Source organism: Schistocerca gregaria, chromosome 3 (genome assembly GCF_023897955.1).
Source record: "Schistocerca gregaria isolate iqSchGreg1 chromosome 3, iqSchGreg1.2, whole genome shotgun sequence".
In the NCBI taxonomy this organism is placed as follows: domain Eukaryota; kingdom Metazoa; phylum Arthropoda; class Insecta; order Orthoptera; family Acrididae; genus Schistocerca; species Schistocerca gregaria.
Genome location: NC_064922.1, coordinates 198,205,123 through 198,223,368, shown reverse-complemented (window position 1 = coordinate 198,223,368; position 18,246 = coordinate 198,205,123). Strand labels below are relative to the sequence as shown.

The window sequence follows — 18,246 nt, the reverse complement described above, 5'->3', positions numbered from 1 at the left end:
CCCTCCGTGGTTTCCCTCCCTCCGTGGTTTCCCTCCCTCCGTGGTTTCCCTCCCTCCGTGGTTTCCCTCCCTCCGTGGTTTCCCTCCCTCCGTGGTTTCCCTCCCTCCGTGGTTTCCCTCCCTCCGTGGTTTCCCTCCCTCCGTGGTTTCCCTCCCTCCGTGGTTTCCCTCCCTCCGTGGTTTCCCTCCCTCCGTGGTTTCCCTCCCTCCGTGGTTTCCCTCCCTCCGTGGTTTCCCTCCCTCCGTGGTTTCCCTCCCTCCGTGGTTTCCCTCCCTCCGTGGTTTCCCTCCCTCCGTGGTTTCCCTCCCTCCGTGGTTTCCCTCCCTCCGTGGTTTCCCTCCCTCCGTGGTTTCCCTCCCTCCGTGGTTTCCCTCCCTCCGTGGTTTCCCTCCCTCCGTGGTTTCCCTCCCTCCGTGGTTTCCCTCCCTCCGTGGTTTCCCTCCCTCCGTGGTTTCCCTCCCTCCGTGGTTTCCCTCCCTCCGTGGTTTCCCTCCCTCCGTGGTTTCCCTCCCTCCGTGGTTTCCCTCCCTCCGTGGTTTCCCTCCCTCCGTGGTTTCCCTCCCTCCGTGGTTTCCCTCCCTCCGTGGTTTCCCTCCCTCCGTGGTTTCCCTCCCTCCGTGGTTTCCCTCCCTCCGTGGTTTCCCTCCCTCCGTGGTTTCCCTCCCTCCGTGGTTTCCCTCCCTCCGTGGTTTCCCTCCCTCCGTGGTTTCCCTCCCTCCGTGGTTTCCCTCCCTCCGTGGTTTCCCTCCCTCCGTGGTTTCCCTCCCTCCGTGGTTTCCCTCCCTCCGTGGTTTCCCTCCCTCCGTGGTTTCCCTCCCTCCGTGGTTTCCCTCCCTCCGTGGTTTCCCTCCCTCCGTGGTTTCCCTCCCTCCGTGGTTTCCCTCCCTCCGTGGTTTCCCTCCCTCCGTGGTTTCCCTCCCTCCGTGGTTTCCCTCCCTCCGTGGTTTCCCTCCCTCCGTGGTTTCCCTCAATTCCTATGCCTGTGTTCAGAAGTCCTACATACCCCCTGGTACAGGCCAGGCCTAGGGAGGGGATGATCGCCTGAGGTGTGAAGTTACCTAAGACATACAGACATTTGTGAAGGGATCCTCCCCCAAGTTGGAAGGAGCATGCCATTGGAGACATTGGCATCATCGGGGATTTTCTTGCAGTGACGGATTCATCTTCCCAGTCAGTCTACCAAATGTAAAGGTAACGAGGCTAGTGATTCGAAGCTCCTTCCCATTGCACCATGGTTCCTTGTGGTCTCTCATACTGAAGGTCAGTGCCTTGCAACAGTAAATCTATTCATTATTCAGAAAGGTGTTGATGCAGTTGCTGCCTTGTGAAACCCTGCTCTCGTTTATGGAATGGTACTTTGCTTTTGGAAAATGTCTGATTCTCAAGCATTGAACTTTGAATTCTTCCTGTGATGTAATTCACACCAAGCTGCTAGACAGTCTAACGGAGGCCGAAATGCAATCTTATCTCTCTGAACAGGGGTCATTGCTGTCCATTGAATAATAAGAGGTAGATTCCTCCTTAGTGCCCACCTACACTTTTTTCCTCACATTTCATAGTGTTGCTGCTGTAAAAGATCAAAGCAGGCTATGAAATTCAGACTGTGATGTGCTGCTACCACTGTCATCATTTCAACCAAACTGTCTTCCTGACGGCCAGCCAAATGTGTAACCTGTGGTACAGATGCACACAAGGGCGACTGTCCCTCCTCCTCACTGTATCAACTGCAATGGTGGCCAAGCCACCACCTATCAGAATTGTTCCGTGTATCTTGATGAGTGGGCTGTCAAAGAGATTGGGGTTAATGAAAAAGTAGCTTGCAAGTAACTGGCTAGTCGCAAACTCAGTGTCCTCGCATTTGGCACCTATAGTTCTGTTCTTGTTACCCCTTGCTCCAAGGAGGACATGGCCACAGACATGTGACCTCCAGCTGTGTCACTGTCAAACTCTCACCTCACGGGGCGAAGCCACCAGCTACACAACCAGTAGCCAGGAAAGGTCAGTAGTAGTACCCCCATGATGACCTTCTACATCCCGCCAGTCAATACACACCCAAGTCTTCCTCAAAGTGGAAAGGCTGGAAGAAGTCCTTCAGAGGCAAACGGTCTTAACTTTCAGCAACTCGAAGATTTTGTTAGACGGTGTTGCCATGTGGTACCTTAGCCCGGCCAGCATCTCACGCCTGTGTGCACTGCCAACCCTTTTTCAGCGTTGGACTTCATGGACTGACCATATATGCAAGCTGATGCTTCTGTTGACCCCATGGAGAAAGATACTTCTGCTGCCGTGCCCTGTAGTAGCTGCTTTTAGCATCACTGCGTCCCCTTGTACTGTGAATTCAATCTTTCAGCCTTGCAGTAACAGATAATGTTATTGTGGACCCTATTGCTATCTCCAACACCTTGGGCCACCATTTTGTGCAAGTTTTGAGCTCTTCTAACACCATGCCTTCCTGCATTGGAAACAAGCGGAAGCAGCTCGGGTGATACCCTTTTCTTCTCCGAATCGTGAGTGCTACATGCTATGTTCATTCCGATCCTTTGCTCCAGGGCTGGACGCCTTCCACATTCAGATGTTGCAGCACCTTCCTCTTGTGGGCAAGCACTTTCTGCTTAACATGTATAAACGCAACTGGGTAGAGGACAGATTTCCCAGATGCTGGTGTGAAGCCACTGTTACCCATACCTAAGCCCAGTAAGGATAAAAATCTACCTTCTAGCTACCGCCCCATCTCTTTTACCAGCTGTGTTTGCGAGGTGATGGAACACATGGCTGGTATGGTGGCTCAAGTCTTGTAATAGAATGACAAATGCACAGTGTGTGTTTCCCATGTCATGGCTGGTTTTCTGTGGAAATCCCAGACTGGCCATGATTTTTGATTTGGAGGAGGACTAGGACACTTAGTGGAGAACTGGTAACCTCTGTACTCTTTACACGTGGGTTTCTGTGGCCATTTGCCCTGTTCCTTGTATTTTTACAAGATTTGGTTTTCAAGAAGCATGTGGATTCTGCCTTGTTGGACATCTTAATCAAGGAAACCGGCATGGCTCAGGGTTCCATCCCAAGTGTCGTCCTGTTTATCGCTACTAACCCTGTCATGGCCTGTCACCCACTGGGAATCTTCAGCTCCCTTTTTGTTGACGATTTTGGCATCTATTGCAGATCCCAACTGACCTGTCTCACTGGGCGGTGTCTTCATTGCCTTTATGCCTGGAGCATCAGGGTGGCTTTCACTTTTCCACTGACAGAAGTCTGTATGAATTTCTAGCGACTCAAATGGTTTCTCCCACCATCTTTACATCTTCGGCTTGTTGCCCCGTCCATTTGTTGAAACTGTGTGATTGAACCACTGTCCTTTGTTTGCACTGGTCACTTGTTTGTTCAAAACTCGACGATGTGCTTTGTTTATGCGTCTGCATGCCCATCCCTCTTACGCCAACTCAACACAATTCATAAATGTGGCATTCGTTTGGCCATGGTCGCCTTTTACACCAGCCCAGTTGAGTCTGTATGCTGAAGCGGCTGAAATACCACTGTCTTATCGCTGTGACTTTCTCATGAGCAGGTACGCATGGTGTTTGTCTGCCATGTGTGGCCACCCATCGTATGCTGCCTACTTCGATAATTCCTTTCATCACCACTATGGGGTGTGTCCCTCTACTGTTACCTCCTGGCATCAGCTTTTGGCACATGCTCCAGCAGCTTAACTTCACACTACCTGCAATTTTTCCAGTGGGTGTTAACCCTTCACCACCTTGTCTTTGCGAAGCAGCCCATGTTAACACCCATGTTAACCTTGACCTTAATTCACTTCCTAAGGACTCCACTCCAGCCTCAGATGTTGCCTTAAGTTTAAAGACCTTCACATGCAACTTTGTAATAGAACGTTTCTATACACTTATGGCTCTCGGACTGATGGTGGTGGGGATGGGTGTGCCTGTGCCTTTGTCATTGGTATCTCTCTTTAAATATCGGCTTCCAGCACACTCCTCAGTATTTACAGCCAAGTTCTTTGCCTTGTATCATGCCATGGAGCACATCCTGCGACACAGCCTTTTCAATTGCATAGTCTGCTCACTCACTCAGTGCCCTTCAAAGTCTATTTGCACTTACACTGCCCATATTTTAGTGCAGTGGGACCAGGAAAACTGTCACTTGCTCACTCTTGGTGGAGCCACTGTGATGTTCCTGTGCATTCCTGGTATCATCAGTCTGCTAGCAAACGAGGCTGCTGTCAAAGCTGCAGTCCTCGTACGTCAGCCCGCGAGTACCCATATTCCCTCTGTTAAGCTCTTGTGTTGCAAGAGAGGTGATTATTGTAACTTGGCTGTGTATTGGGCACTGCCTGTTTAGCCACCATCATTCGTTAAGTGGCTCTACTCCACCACTTTGTACACACTGCACTCAAGTTTCAACTGTGTGCCAGTTTCTGATGGAATGCCCATTTTTAACCTATTACATTCCTGTTTGGGTTTGCCTTCTGAGTTATTGGTCGTTTTAGCAAATGTGTGGGCTGTCGACTGTATCTTACTTTCTATCCACTAAAGCAGTATGGTGAAGGCGATTTCGTTTTTAGTTTTGGACCTCTGTTTCTGTATGGTGTCCTTTTTAGCACTTTTCCATGTGCCTGTTTTTAGCTGTCTTCTTTTATGTTAATTGGGACTGACATTTTTAACTCCTTTCTTTGTGTTGCACATGTGCTGCAAGGTTTTTTGGGGGAATGGCAGCGCATTCTTCATGGAGTGCAGCCCTCAGGAGAGGTATCAATGTTGGTCAGTGACGCCTGGCATGAATTCAGCATTCCAAAATATCCAAGGTGTTCTATAGTACTCCAGTCAGGACTTTATGAAGGCCAGTCCATTACAAGGTTGTTATTGTCTTCTAACCACTCTGCCACAGGCCGTGCATTGTGAACAGGTGCTAGTGTACTGAAAGATTTACTGGCCATACCCGAATAAATAGTGGGAAGCAAGAAGGTGATTACAAAACAATGTGGCCTGTGCTGTGATAGTTCCAAAAAAAAGGTGTGCAAGCCCCCTCCATGAAAACCAGTCACCATAACACCACTGCCTCTGTATTTTGTTGGCACTACATGCGCTGGCATATGATCTCTATGCATTCACCATATCCACACCCTGCCATGAGATCCCCATATTGTATACCCTGATTTGTCATGCCACATGACGTTTTTCCATTGTTCAGTTGTCCAATGTTTATGCACCTTACACCAAGTGAGGCATTGTTCGGCATTTACCGGCATGATGATGTGTGGCTTATGAGCAGCCGCTAGACCATGAAAGCGGTTTCCTTAACTGCCTCCTAACTGTCATAGTACTTGCAGTGGATTGTGATGCAGTTTGGAATTCCTGTGTGATAATCTTGATAGATGTCTATTACACATTATGACCCTGTTAAACAGTCAGCAGGCTGTCAGTCAACAGATGTCAGGCTGTATGCCTTTGTGCTGTATGTGTCCCTTCACATTTCCACTTCACTACCACATAGGAAACAGTTGACCTAGGGAGATTTAGGAGTGTGGAAATCTCATGTACAGGTGTAGGACACAAGTGACACCCAGTCATGTGACCACATTCGAAGTCAGTCCTGCTGAGTGCCCAATTCTCCTCTTACAATGTCTAATGACTACAGAGGTCACTGGTATGGAGTACCTGGCAGTAGGTGGCAGCACAATGCACCTAATATGAAAAACATATGTTTTTGGGTGTCCGGATACTTTTGATCAGTGTATATTGAAGGCTATACTAGGCAAGTATGCAGTCCCCCCCCCCCCCCCCCCCCCCCCCCCCCAAAGTGTTCCCTGGGCTGAGTAGATCTTCAATCAGCTGCAGTGTTTGGAAGATTGGTAGTCCCATGTATGGCAGAAATGTTTGTCAGTTGTTCCCCCTGTGTTTGAAAATTGGGCATTATTTATATTGCCTTGATTTGCAATATCACTGTAACTATTCCCCCAGAAGACACCTATAAAGCATTGCAGCTCAGTAGGTGGGACCTCTTAGTCACTATTTGACAAGTTCTCAAAAACATTGGTGTGTTGAGTTGGGTGGTGGCAGCTAAACATATGTAAATTGTGTGCGCTTTGTTTGCATAAGTTTTCTGTGTACAAATAGAGCTGCTTGTCACCTTGCTTATTCTGTACTCAGGTGTTATGGATTGGATGGCAATGCTTTTTCCTTACTTACATAAAGTTATTCTCATGGATGGTGTTGCCAAATTCATCCAGGGCCTCCCTGCAATGTGGCCTCATAGTTATCAATTTGTGTTTTGAAATACATAGGTTTGAAGTCTGTGGCTTCAACAGCAGTCTCCTCAAAACATGCCAAGTATATTTCTTTTTCTGGTGTCATAGCACACTTCACTTCATAATGCCTCCTACAGTTGGGTGGGTAGGTGGTTGGGTGTGTGGGTGTTCGGCCAGTCCATGCACTGCCCCTTCCCCCTCCCCTCCCCTCTCAACTGTTTTTGTGAGTACATTTGTGGCAAACATGGTGCCCCAAGCCATTGCTGTACTTTCCTGTGCTACAATTTTACTCCCCAACTGTATCTTACATATTCATAGGATGTTAATCATGGTTGCTTTTGTTTTGTTCCCCCATTTAAACCACAAATTTTGGTTAATTTACATTCATATTATTTGAGTGTGTCAGGGTGTTACCATTTTTCACACAGATGGACCTAAAACCATGGATAGGATGAGATACATTTTAAAGCTACCACTGATCAAGAACATCATTTGCTACTGGGAACATGCAGTATTTTTATAATGGTGGTGATGGCCATTAGCAGTCCCTTTCACTTAATTAAATGGGTACCCCTTGACCACGTTCTAACATGTAATTACTCAATGAGCAGTCTCTAGGCCACTCGTCACCCTGAGATACCTGCTAGTTGTGTCTTCCTCTGGATTTAATCTTACAGCCTGATTGGTTGTCTTTCTCCAATTCCCAAGTCATGTGGGTATCCCAGGGAATGACACTGTTTGATGAGAAAAGCAACTATTCACCCTAAATTTGCTTTGATGATAGCAGCTCTAGGTTTGTGGGTGCAAATAATGCCTCTGGAACTTGTGGTCTACTACTACTACTACTACTATTACTACTACTACTACTGTAATAACATCCTACTATAAATGAGACTATTGTTGCATAGCTCTCCTCCTACCATTTCCCTCTACAGAATCCACTGTTGAATGTTGCCTCTGTCAGTCACACCAGACTAACCCATAGTTTCATTTTATGAAACTAGCCACCCCCACAGTGTGGTTGTGATGGGATTCTTTCCTCCTCCTGGCTATCCATACCAAGTCTAATATTTTGATATTCTCTCACATATTGGTAAATGACTTGGGAATGTTGGACTGGTTCTCTTTTTCATTGTGAAAGTGTTTTTATTCGCAGTTCGTGAAAGTGTTTTTTATTCAGACATAACATTTTAAACTATCTTCTGAGTGGGTGTGGGATGGTTGGGGTTGGGGCAACTCTTGCTACATGCTGATCTGGAAACTTTTGATACTGTCTCCTTTTTCATCCAGCTGCCTCTTGTCATGCCTCTGTCATTCCTTTTTTCCTCTGTTTCCATTGCATTTAGATGCAGTTTGCCACTTTCGATGCTTCACTGTTTTCTCTCTTAAGAGCTGCACTCTAGTGAATAATGGGTGCTGTCCTCTTCTTCAGCATCACAGATTTATCAGGTGGGGTAGCTGAGAGTTGACCTTGTCACTATGCATGCAGAGCACTGGATGATGCCCAGCTGTTTCCTTAATTGTTTATATTGTATTTTTCACTGTTGATGTTCCAGCAGCTCCATAGCATTTCAAACTTGTTCACCTTTAGTGTTCTGAATTTCTCGACTAGAAGAGATTATCTACTCTGCAACTGTCTTTCTTAATCTGGCTGGTAGGGGTCGGATGCAGGTGAGGTTTCTGTCACATCAGAGCTGAGAGATACTGCGTGTTCTATGGACTGGCCCAAAACATATACTTTGACTTCTCTATAAATGATTTCTCAGCTATGGCATCAGTATTGCCTTTAGTGCCTTGATTTTTACCTCTCCTACATACATTACTCATCTGGTAACTTCCCTAGTGGATATCCCAAATTCTGGCTGAATGAATCTTTGCCTGAGGGGTTGTTGTTGTTGTTGTTGTTGTTGTTGTTGTTGTTGTTGTTGTTGTTGTTGTTTAGTCCCTTAACTCCCAACTATCCATGCCACAGTGTGTTGATAGTGTTTAATATTGGATGTAGGGGCATTCCTCCCTTGTGTACTTTTGGCAGCATAAACAATGGAAGAGGTTCTAACAGATAACGTTACGTATGCCTATCTCACCTGTAGCAAGTTCAGATGAGCAGTGATATTCACTACCTCTAATCTCATTTCCTTCTAAAGTCCTTTTACATTAGGTCTTGCAAAAGCTTGGAAATTTTCTGATATTTGGAGGTGCTGAACAAGATTGGCTGCTTTCGTGGGCACACTGTGAATTGCCTGTTCTGTGTTCCTGATCTCTGGCTTTGGTATGGATTTCAGCATTAGTGTGTATTATGACCTTCAAAAAGCACTTATTGTTGCTGAAGGTGCCAGTTTACAACTCTTGAATGAAATTTATGGTTCAACCACTCTGTAATTGAATGCGACATTTACATAACATTTCAACATGTTTGACATTCCAGAATAAAATTTGTTGAAACAGGAACTCTGTTGGCCATAAAATGTTATAGGCTTAAATATACCTTTAGTGAAATTACAGAAATGTTATTTGATAGTATGTAAAGAAATAAAGGTAGACATGTGACAGAATGGATATTGAGCAGGATATAAAATCCACTTGTGGTAATATAGTGGAGAAATTCCTTGAAATTATAACCAACTAGATTATAAATTTTTGTGCTTAAGTCAACACAAATTAATAACTGTTTATTCCTACCTGTTGTTGTAACATTAAAATTATGAAGGATAAAATGGAGCTAGTACCAAACAATTTTACCATAACCTGTTATTTGAAAACACAAAAATGAAAAAAATTATATTTCAACAAAAAATACAACATCCTGTGAAATAGCTTTGATATCCAAGCAAAGGGAGGAAAACCTCTGTTGATAGTAAATATCAAATATATCAAAATCAGGAAAATATCAGAATTTGGTACCCATGCAAATTTATTAGCTTTTTAAATGTAAATTTGCTCACACTGTCCTACTAAAAGGTTACTTCTTGTTCATCTGTTAGAACCTTGTGGCTGTGAATTCAATAACAAAGAAACCCACATGAGTATCTTTTATTTTTTCACCCATTTGTTTAGACTTATTTCGTGTCTGTGAGAATTATTCCCTGAAACACTAAAGTTCAAAAACTTGTATGAATGCATGGTGTCTGCACTTCTGAATGTGTCCAAAAGAACATGACAAAACACAAATGGGAATCTAAAATTGGTGAGCATGGAAGACATTTTCATTCATTCATTACTGCTGATACTGCATAAAGTTGTAATGCAGCTGATACCGAAAATTGCTTACTTTCCTATTCCTCGTTTTGTGGAGTGCGCACTTCTACATTTCTGAAAATTTAGAGCAAGTTGCTAATCTCTACACCACTTTGAAATCTTATCAAGATCTGACTGAACATTTATGCAGCTTCTCTCATCTATTACTTCATTATAGAGAACTGCATCACTTGCAAAAAGTCTGATTTTACTATTAATATTGTCTGCAAGATCATTAATATTGAACACAAACAGCAAGTGTCCCAACACACTTCTATGGGGCACACCCAAAGTTATTTCTGTATCTGACAATGACTCCATCCAATATAACATGCTGTGTTCTCCCTAACAAAATGTTCTCAATCCAATCAGATTTCACTTGATAGCCCCCACATGATTGTACTCTTGGCAATAAGCATAGGTGCAGAACTGAGACAAGTGCTTTTGGAAAATCAATAAATCTTGAATCTACCTGGTTGCCTTCATCCAAAGTGTTCAGTAGGTCCTGTGAGAAAAGTGAGAGTTTGGTTTCACATGATCGATGTTCTCAAACCATGCTGCTTGCTGTCAAGGTCATTTTGTTCAAAGATAACTCATTATGTTTGAGTTCAGAATATGTTCTAAGATCATACAACAAATAGATTTCAAGGATATCAGATGGTAGTTTCGTGGACCACTTCTACTACCCTTCTTGTAGACAGGTGTGACCTCTGCCCTTTTCCAAGAACAGGGCACTGTTCTTTTGCTAGAGGTATCTTAGATTATACTGAGAAGAGCAGCTAATTCAGCTGCAAATTCAGTATAGACTCTGACAGGTATTCCACTGGGGCCTGGAGCTTAGTTTATTGTAAAAATTTCAGCTGTTTTACTTAAAACAAACATTTTGAATCTCTTATTAAAACAGTTACCTGAAGTTAAAGTAGGAAGTAACTGTTTTACAGAGCATCTCCAAGCTAGTCTTTCAAGGTGTGACAGAAGGGGACAAATTATAAAAAATAATTTGAGGGTTACAATTATAAGTTCTTGATAATTTGCATATTGTGTTTTTCTGTAATTTATTGCATACAGAACATATCTGCTTATAGATTTTAGTGATTGCATGAAAAGTTGTTTACATTACAGTGCCACTGCTAAATTCTACGTATTAGTGATGGAAATAAGGAATTTATAAAAACTCATTCAGAAAATTGTTAAAAAATTATGAAACTGCTGTCAGGCTTGCTTTTTTATAAGCAGATACCCAAGTTTGCAGTAATTACAGAATTACAACATTTTCCATTTAATGTACACATCTTGGAACTCTGTTCCCACACACAACCTGCAATATATCAGTTTTATTTGTGTAGTAGTATGGCTAACACACATTTTTAATGGTGTAAGGAAGCATAACATAAGAAATAAAAATTTGTTAGAATTTGTTTCTTCCTTGTCTGAAGCAAAGAGCATGTATAACAGTAGCCTGTCATTGTTGTTTTTTTGTTTCACAGATCGTCCAGGAATGTTGGATTTTAAAGGCAAAGCCAAGTGGGATGCATGGAATGGAAAGAAGGGAATGTCACAAGAGGAAGCAAAGGAAGCTTATATAAAGAAAGTGGAAGAGCTTGTGGCAAAATATGGAATGAATTGAAGGCTTCCATCAAAGTTTTATTCTTCAAATACTGTATATTACATTAAACATGTTGCCCATTGCTCAGTGGGTGCAGTGCCTTCATCAGTTTATTTAAGTGAATTCATTTTATATCATACTTTACACATGTTCTGAGTCTTGCAAGATCAGTTTTGTAAATGAATAAATAATCTAATAAATGTTTATATGAATATTGTGTTATTTATAATAGGTGAGGTGGTGTTGCATTCTGTGATTACTTGGCTTCCTCCAGTGATGGCCATTGAGCATAAACTAAAGTCACAACTTGACAATATTCACAATCACCATAGTTAACATACTTGAAGGACCAATATTTCCAAGCAGTTTCTTGTATCTCAGTATTTTTCTATTCACTCAGTAAAACTTATTAGTGAAAGTACTCAAATCCAGAAGTTGGGGGGTATGGTTACTCATTTTTTGTGTGTTACAGACAATAATATTAATAGTGGTGCACTTTGAAGGTACATATGGCCAGTGAAGTTATAACAATTCACATAATGCATATTTGTAAATTGTGTAGCAAACATGTTCCATCATTTTTTTCTCTAGTAATGTAATCAGAGATAACACTGCTTTCTGCAGTAAAGTTGACTCTGCATGTAATGGACTTTACCTGTGTTTCATACTAGCAAAATTACTGACATAAAATAATTCCACTTGTGCTATTAATTTTTCTTTTCTTGTATATCAATACACAGTGGTGAATCCATTTTTGTGTTTTCACAATAAAAATTAAAAAATGTATTTGGCTATAACCTCAAAATCCAGAATGGGATAAAACATGGAAAGGCTAAATTGTTACCTACCACAAAGAGGGGGCATTGACCCACAGTCTGGTACAATATAAGATTGTGGGATACATTACTCAAAATAATTAGGTGAATATAGTTTTGGGCATCTGCCACACACTATTGAGCAATAACCAAGGACTGGGTGTGTTATCAAAGTATAGCTTTCTTTTACAAATTATGTACACAATGTAAAGGAACTTAATAATTTTTCTTATTGATAAGTAGAAAGTATTACTCATACCAAAGATTAGTGTAAAAAGAATTTAACACTGATGATCAAAAGAAACTTTACATTCTTCGTTAATTAGTTTCAGTATTAGTTATCTTTCATTATCCTGTCCTGATAAGATGTGTTGTGTAATTTTAAAGAGAAATGGTGTTATACAATGGAAGCAATTCATGGTCAGTATGATTTTCTGATTAAATACCATGGATTCCAACTCTTGTAACTCTGGGAGATTATTATTATTTATTATTATTATAATTTTATATGGAGAATTTAAATGGAGGCGACAGTATTAACAATGGTGCTGTTCAACAAACGAGATATGTGAATGTCCTAATTTATTTCCCTTCGTGGATGTCAATTTCGATGTGTTTGCCACGACATTCAGAACATGCCGTCTGTCTTTTCATTTACTTTGAAAGTCTGACAATTTTCCTCCTTAGATGAATAAATGCAGTTTAATCAATTCTTTTTATTTAGGCCATGGGGAATAGTAGTACTTAGAATGTATGTGCTTATATTTCGAACGTACATTCAAATATAATGGAGTGTGTACTGACAGGACTATATTCATGATCGATTTCCTTTACAGTATTCATTCTTATTTTGAACCACTTACTTGCAAATGTACATGATCTTATTTTGTGAAGTAAGTCCGGCATATTCTATAACGTTACTTATAGTATCCAGTGGCTCAGTTTCCACAACTGACCTCTGCCTGCATCACAACGGCACTTCACGCGAAATACTTATGCAGCCACCTTAACAACTCTCAAATCAAAATTAAGACACTGGCTGACTAAGCTTCCAACAATTTAACGGGGCGGTTACAAAAACTAGTTACATAACAAGAACTCAAATGTCTGAATGATTATTTCCACTTTGATTTTGACACCTGTCAATCACCTTGGGTGCTTTTCATTGGACTTAGAAAGCTCCAGTAGTGTGTATGCCCTCTTTGAGTGTGTATCACTGTCTGACATCTATGTGGCATCATCTGTGCAAGTCTACGAATGTCACTCTGTGGTATTCATTTTCATTCTTCAGTGAGAGTTTGTGATCATCCTGTTCTGTGACACTTTCCAACATGCCTGCAAAGTGTCTCCCATACATGCTTGTTGGGGTGTAGCCCAGGACTCACTGCTGGCCATTCTATTACTCCAATGACCAGGCTTCGCAAGACTTCTCTAGTGATGTCCGCCCCATGGGCACTAGTGTTTTCGTGCACAAGATGGAATTCAGTCCTCGTACCATATGCAGCAGCCACCACATAGTCCAACACGATGTGTCTGATGTCCTGCCTGGCGGTAAGATGACCAAGGGCATTAACATATATATGGCTGTCAATACTGATGCCTCACGACATCATCACAGAACCATGGTTGAATTTCCAAATTTCCTGGACAACATTTGGCAGCTACATCTCACCACACTCTCTCCACTCATGAACATAGCTGTCACCATGTCACACAGGCTATCTGGACTCATCTCTGGATAACACATCATGCCAGTGTCAAAATTGCCAGTTGACATGGGAACTGTAGAACTGCAGGTTAGCTGAGATGTCCTGTCAAGCAGTGGGGTTTTAAGCAGGATGTCTGGATCATAAGATCCTTCCTTGTACCCTATTTTATACAGTCTGATTGGACATAGCACCTCCTGCACCACTTCTGAGATTGTCCTGCAGTGTTCTGGCAGTAGCTGTATGATGCTGTAATACAACAGGCTTCAGATGGGGCTGTAAGGTGTTGTTCACATTATCAAACTCACCTTGGGAACCAATATGTCTCCCTGTAGCATGTCCACAGCCTATAGATGACAGAGGGAGAATAATTGGCATCTATGGCACCAAGATGGAGAATCCATCCTTCTTGGATCAAACTGCCCTTGCAACTTGCACTGAATTTTTAAGACATCACATTGCATGTGCTTGGTTGAACACAACACTTAAACAACTACTACCCTCTGTGTGCCTCACTGGAAAAAAAGGCTACACTGGTACAGTCTTCCTTCTGAGTAGTCACCTGATACTGTAATGCATAACAAAGCTGATAGATGGCAAATGACATTAGTTGTTGGATATGTTGAAAGCAAAAATTACAGGCTATGCAATAAGACCACAAGTACCACTTGTATCAAACTGGATTTAACATACCTGAAGCTGATATATATGGTCCTGTAACATTTAAGCAATGTATATTCAGCTATTGGACAAAGTTTGTCATCAAAGAAAACTTGTACACAATCAAAACCAGCTCACAGGGCAGTCATCTCTTGGTGCTAAGGCCCAACTGATTGCATCCGAGGTAAACAGGAATCTCTGCTGGGTTTGGTATTGGTGTACAGTAGAGGGATAGGAGGGTAGGGGGTTGGAAAAATGCTACTGCTGCCTGTGGAAGCATGCAGGGACAATGTGAAGATAAGAGTACATGGTGCAGCTTCTGGTGGGTGTGAGAGGGGGGTGGGGGGCAAGGTGGAGAAGGAAAGGAAAGGGGAGAGGGGAAAGCAATATGTAGGTTCATTGGAGGGATAGAAAGTGTGTGTAGTGCTGGAAAAGGAGCAGGGAAGGTGATAGGCAGGTGCTTGAGGCCAGGAGGATTACAGCAACAAAGGATTGTTGAAGAGGAGTTCCCACCTGCATGATTCAGAAACATTTGTGTTAATGGGGAGAATCCAGACAGGACAGGCTGTGATGCAGTCAATAGTGTGGAACTCCTTGTGTTGGATGGCATGTTCAACAAATAGTTAGTTCAGGTGTTGCATGGCCAGTTTGGAAGTGGCCGTATGTGTGGACAGATAGCTCTACAGTAGCCATTTTCATGTAGAAAGTGACAGTGGTTGCTGCTAAGTTGGCCCATCATATGGGTACTTCAACAAGTGGCCTTGCCTTTGATGGGGTAGGAGATGCCTGGGCAGGACTGGAGGAGGTGGTAGGGGATGTGTAGAACAGCTCTTGCATCTAGGTATATTGCAGGGATATGAGGCATTGAGTTGGGGATCAGGGACAGAGTGGGGATGGACAAGGAAGGGTAGGTGTCAGAATTTTGTTGTGAGGGGAATGATAAGTAGTTGAAATACTGTGAGAAATGTGATTTAGTTGTTCCAGTCCCAGGTGGTACTTTGACAAGAATTGTGTTCCAGCTAAGTACAAGCAAATAAGAAATGTTTCAGAAACCACTTTCTGGCAGTCTATGTATACTGTATCTGAATACTCCACTTCACTGGATCTACTAATGCACTTTCATTTTATGTAGAAGAGTCCAACTTCATTGATCTGGACCAGGTAGGACTAGAAGTCATAAGGATTATAAAAAATCCAGGTAATCGGAAATTTAGGGAAAATTTCAGATGCTAAAAGTTAAAGGCCATAAAAACACACACACACACACACACACACACACACACACACACACACACACACACACACACATATTTTATTTCCCCATTAACAGAAGAAAGGTTTTCCCATTTTTACTGCAAGGCATTGTTTTAATTCTGCTATAGTGTGTGGAATCCATACCAAACAATTAAAGATGATACTGAACATGCTGTTATACAAAGGAAGATGGCACAAACCACAGGTTCATTTCTCTCATGGGAGTCATGGAAATGTTGAAAAATCTGAACTGGCAGACTCCTTTAAATACAAATATCCTGTATAAGCCTTCTTAGGAATCTTCAGGAACCATATTACATGAAGAACCTACAGATGTCCTCCATTGTCCTATGTATTGCTCCCATAGGGATGATGAAGACAAAATTAGACTAATTGTAGCACATACACAGGCTCTCTCTCTCTCTCTCTCTCTCTCTCTCTCTCTCTCTCTCTCTCTCTCTCTCTCTCTCTGCCTGCCCTGCGCCCCCCCCCCCCCCCATACCCCTGCCATGCACTTCAGTAAACTAGAGGATTCTTGATTCACTTCATAGGAAGCACCAGAAATTAGTTATGTGGTGACTTCAGTTCTAATTTTGTATATGATGGTGCAAGAAAAATGATGTTGGTAGATACCCTAAATTCATATGATCTGATGAAGATTGTTTTTTCCAACTAGGGTGCAGGGGAACTGTAGCACAGCAATAGACAATATTTTTATTCATTCTTCATCACTAGATGGGCATTCTGTTAGTAAAAGTGTGAATGGCCTTTCAGACCATGATGCACAAATGTTAACACTAAAAGGCTTTTGTACTCAAACCAGTGTCATATTTAATTACAAACTATGTAGGAAAGTTAACCCAGCAGGAATAGTTTTTTAATCATTATCAAGGAACAAGTGGCAGGATGTTTATAGTGCTGATAACATAGATGATAAATATAATGCTTTCCTTAACACACATCTCATGCTCTTTGAGAGTTGCTTTCAATTAGAACGTTCTAAATGGGGTACTAGCAGTAATAGGCAGCCCAAGTGGCTGACTAGTGGGATAAGGATATCTTGTAGAACAAAAGTGGGAATTATATAAAAATGTTAGTCACAATCAAGCTACAGTAGCCCATTATAAACAGTATTGTAAGGTGCTTAAAATGTTACTAGGAAGTCAGAGTATGTGATATGCAAATTGAATAGCTAATTCACAGGATAAAATTAAAACCATATGGTCAGTTGTTAAGGAAGTCAGGTCAGCAGCACAAGGTCGACAATATAAAGTCAATTCCCAGTAAAATATTTCTGTTACTGATAAATCAGATATGTTCAGTATATTTTCTGAGCATTGCTGGTGGATTAACCCTTTCATGGATAAAATTCATTTTTTACAGATTTTTAAAATATTAAGGTGATAACATTTTCTTGTCAGTCCCATTATTATATTTTCACCACCAAAATATTTAAGTTCTCCATTTTTTCACAACAGGAACCAATGCGAGATACCTTTTCTGCTGACTGATTTTGTAATTTTATTTTTTTAGCCATAAACTGGATTTTGTGGAGAATAAAATAACTACAAATTATACATGCATGTAATTGTTTTTATTTCTGTAGAGCCAGTGTAAAAAATATTCATTACATTTCAGTTTCCATGATACATGACCAATTCCTACAAAACTTTACATTCCATGACACTTGAAAAAACATGGTGTGGCACAAAGTGGTACACCACAAGCACTGCAAACAACTTTTGTTCTCAGAATGAGATTTTACTCTGCAGCGGAGTGTGTGCTGATATGAAACTTCCTGGCAGATTAAAACTGTGTGCCGGACCGAGACTCGAACTCGGGACCTTTGCCTTTCGCGGGCAAGTGCTCTACCAACTGAGCTACCCAAGCACGACTCACATGCCATCCCCACAGTGTTACTTTTGCCAGTATCTCGTCTCCTACCTTCCAAACTTTACAGAAGCTCTTCTGCGAACCTTGCACACCTAGCACTCCTGCCTTTGCAGTGCAGTCCCGATTTTTTTCTCAGGTTCAGTACAGTCGTCCCTAGATGGCAGCACCGTGCAGAGCTGGGTAACATACATCCCGACACTCGAACTGGCACTCAGTTAGTGGGACATATATGACCCATCCACCATGAAAGGATTAAATAAAAATATAGTTATTGATGTCTGAAATACTCTGTGATACAGACAAGAGGGAGATTGACCCAGTAATTAAATCACTGAAGACTAAGGACTCTCAGGGTTATGGAGAGTCATCTAGCAGAATATTAAAGTACTGTGCTTCACATGTTAGCCCTGTATTTAGCCATATTTATAATTTTTCCATTAGGAAAGGTTAGTTTTCTGAGCAATTAAAGTACTCAGTAGTAAAGCCGCTTTATAAAAAGGGAGAAAGGGATAATGTAGATAATTTTAGACCTATTTCTATGCCATCAGTGTTTGCAAAAGTTATTGAAAAGGCTGTGTATGTAAGGATAATTCATAATTTTGTCACATGATTTGCTATTTATCAAATGTATAGTTTTGGCTTTAGAAGTCGTTAAACAACTGAAAATGCTAAAATCTCTCTTCTCTGTGAAGTACTCAATCGGTTAAACAAAAGGTTTCGAATGCTAGGCATATTTTTTTTATTTAACTAAGGTGTTTGATTGTGTTGATCACAAGATATTGCTCCAGAAGTTGGACCATTACAGAATACGGGGAGTA

The 18,246-nt window shown here is 41.8% G+C and overlaps 1 protein-coding gene across 1 annotated transcript in view; it reads left to right on the top strand.

The window, feature by feature from the left end:
- Positions 1–11,312, top strand: part of LOC126354712 (acyl-CoA-binding protein-like) — a 75,880-nt gene extending 64,568 nt beyond the window's left edge. The window contains exon 4 of the mRNA XM_050004560.1: positions 10,982–11,312. Within this exon, the coding sequence (XP_049860517.1) occupies positions 10,982–11,121 (140 nt within the window). The 3' untranslated portion in view covers positions 11,122–11,312. The remainder of the gene's footprint in view (positions 1–10,981) is intronic.
- Positions 11,313–18,246: the final 6,934 nt, after the last annotated feature.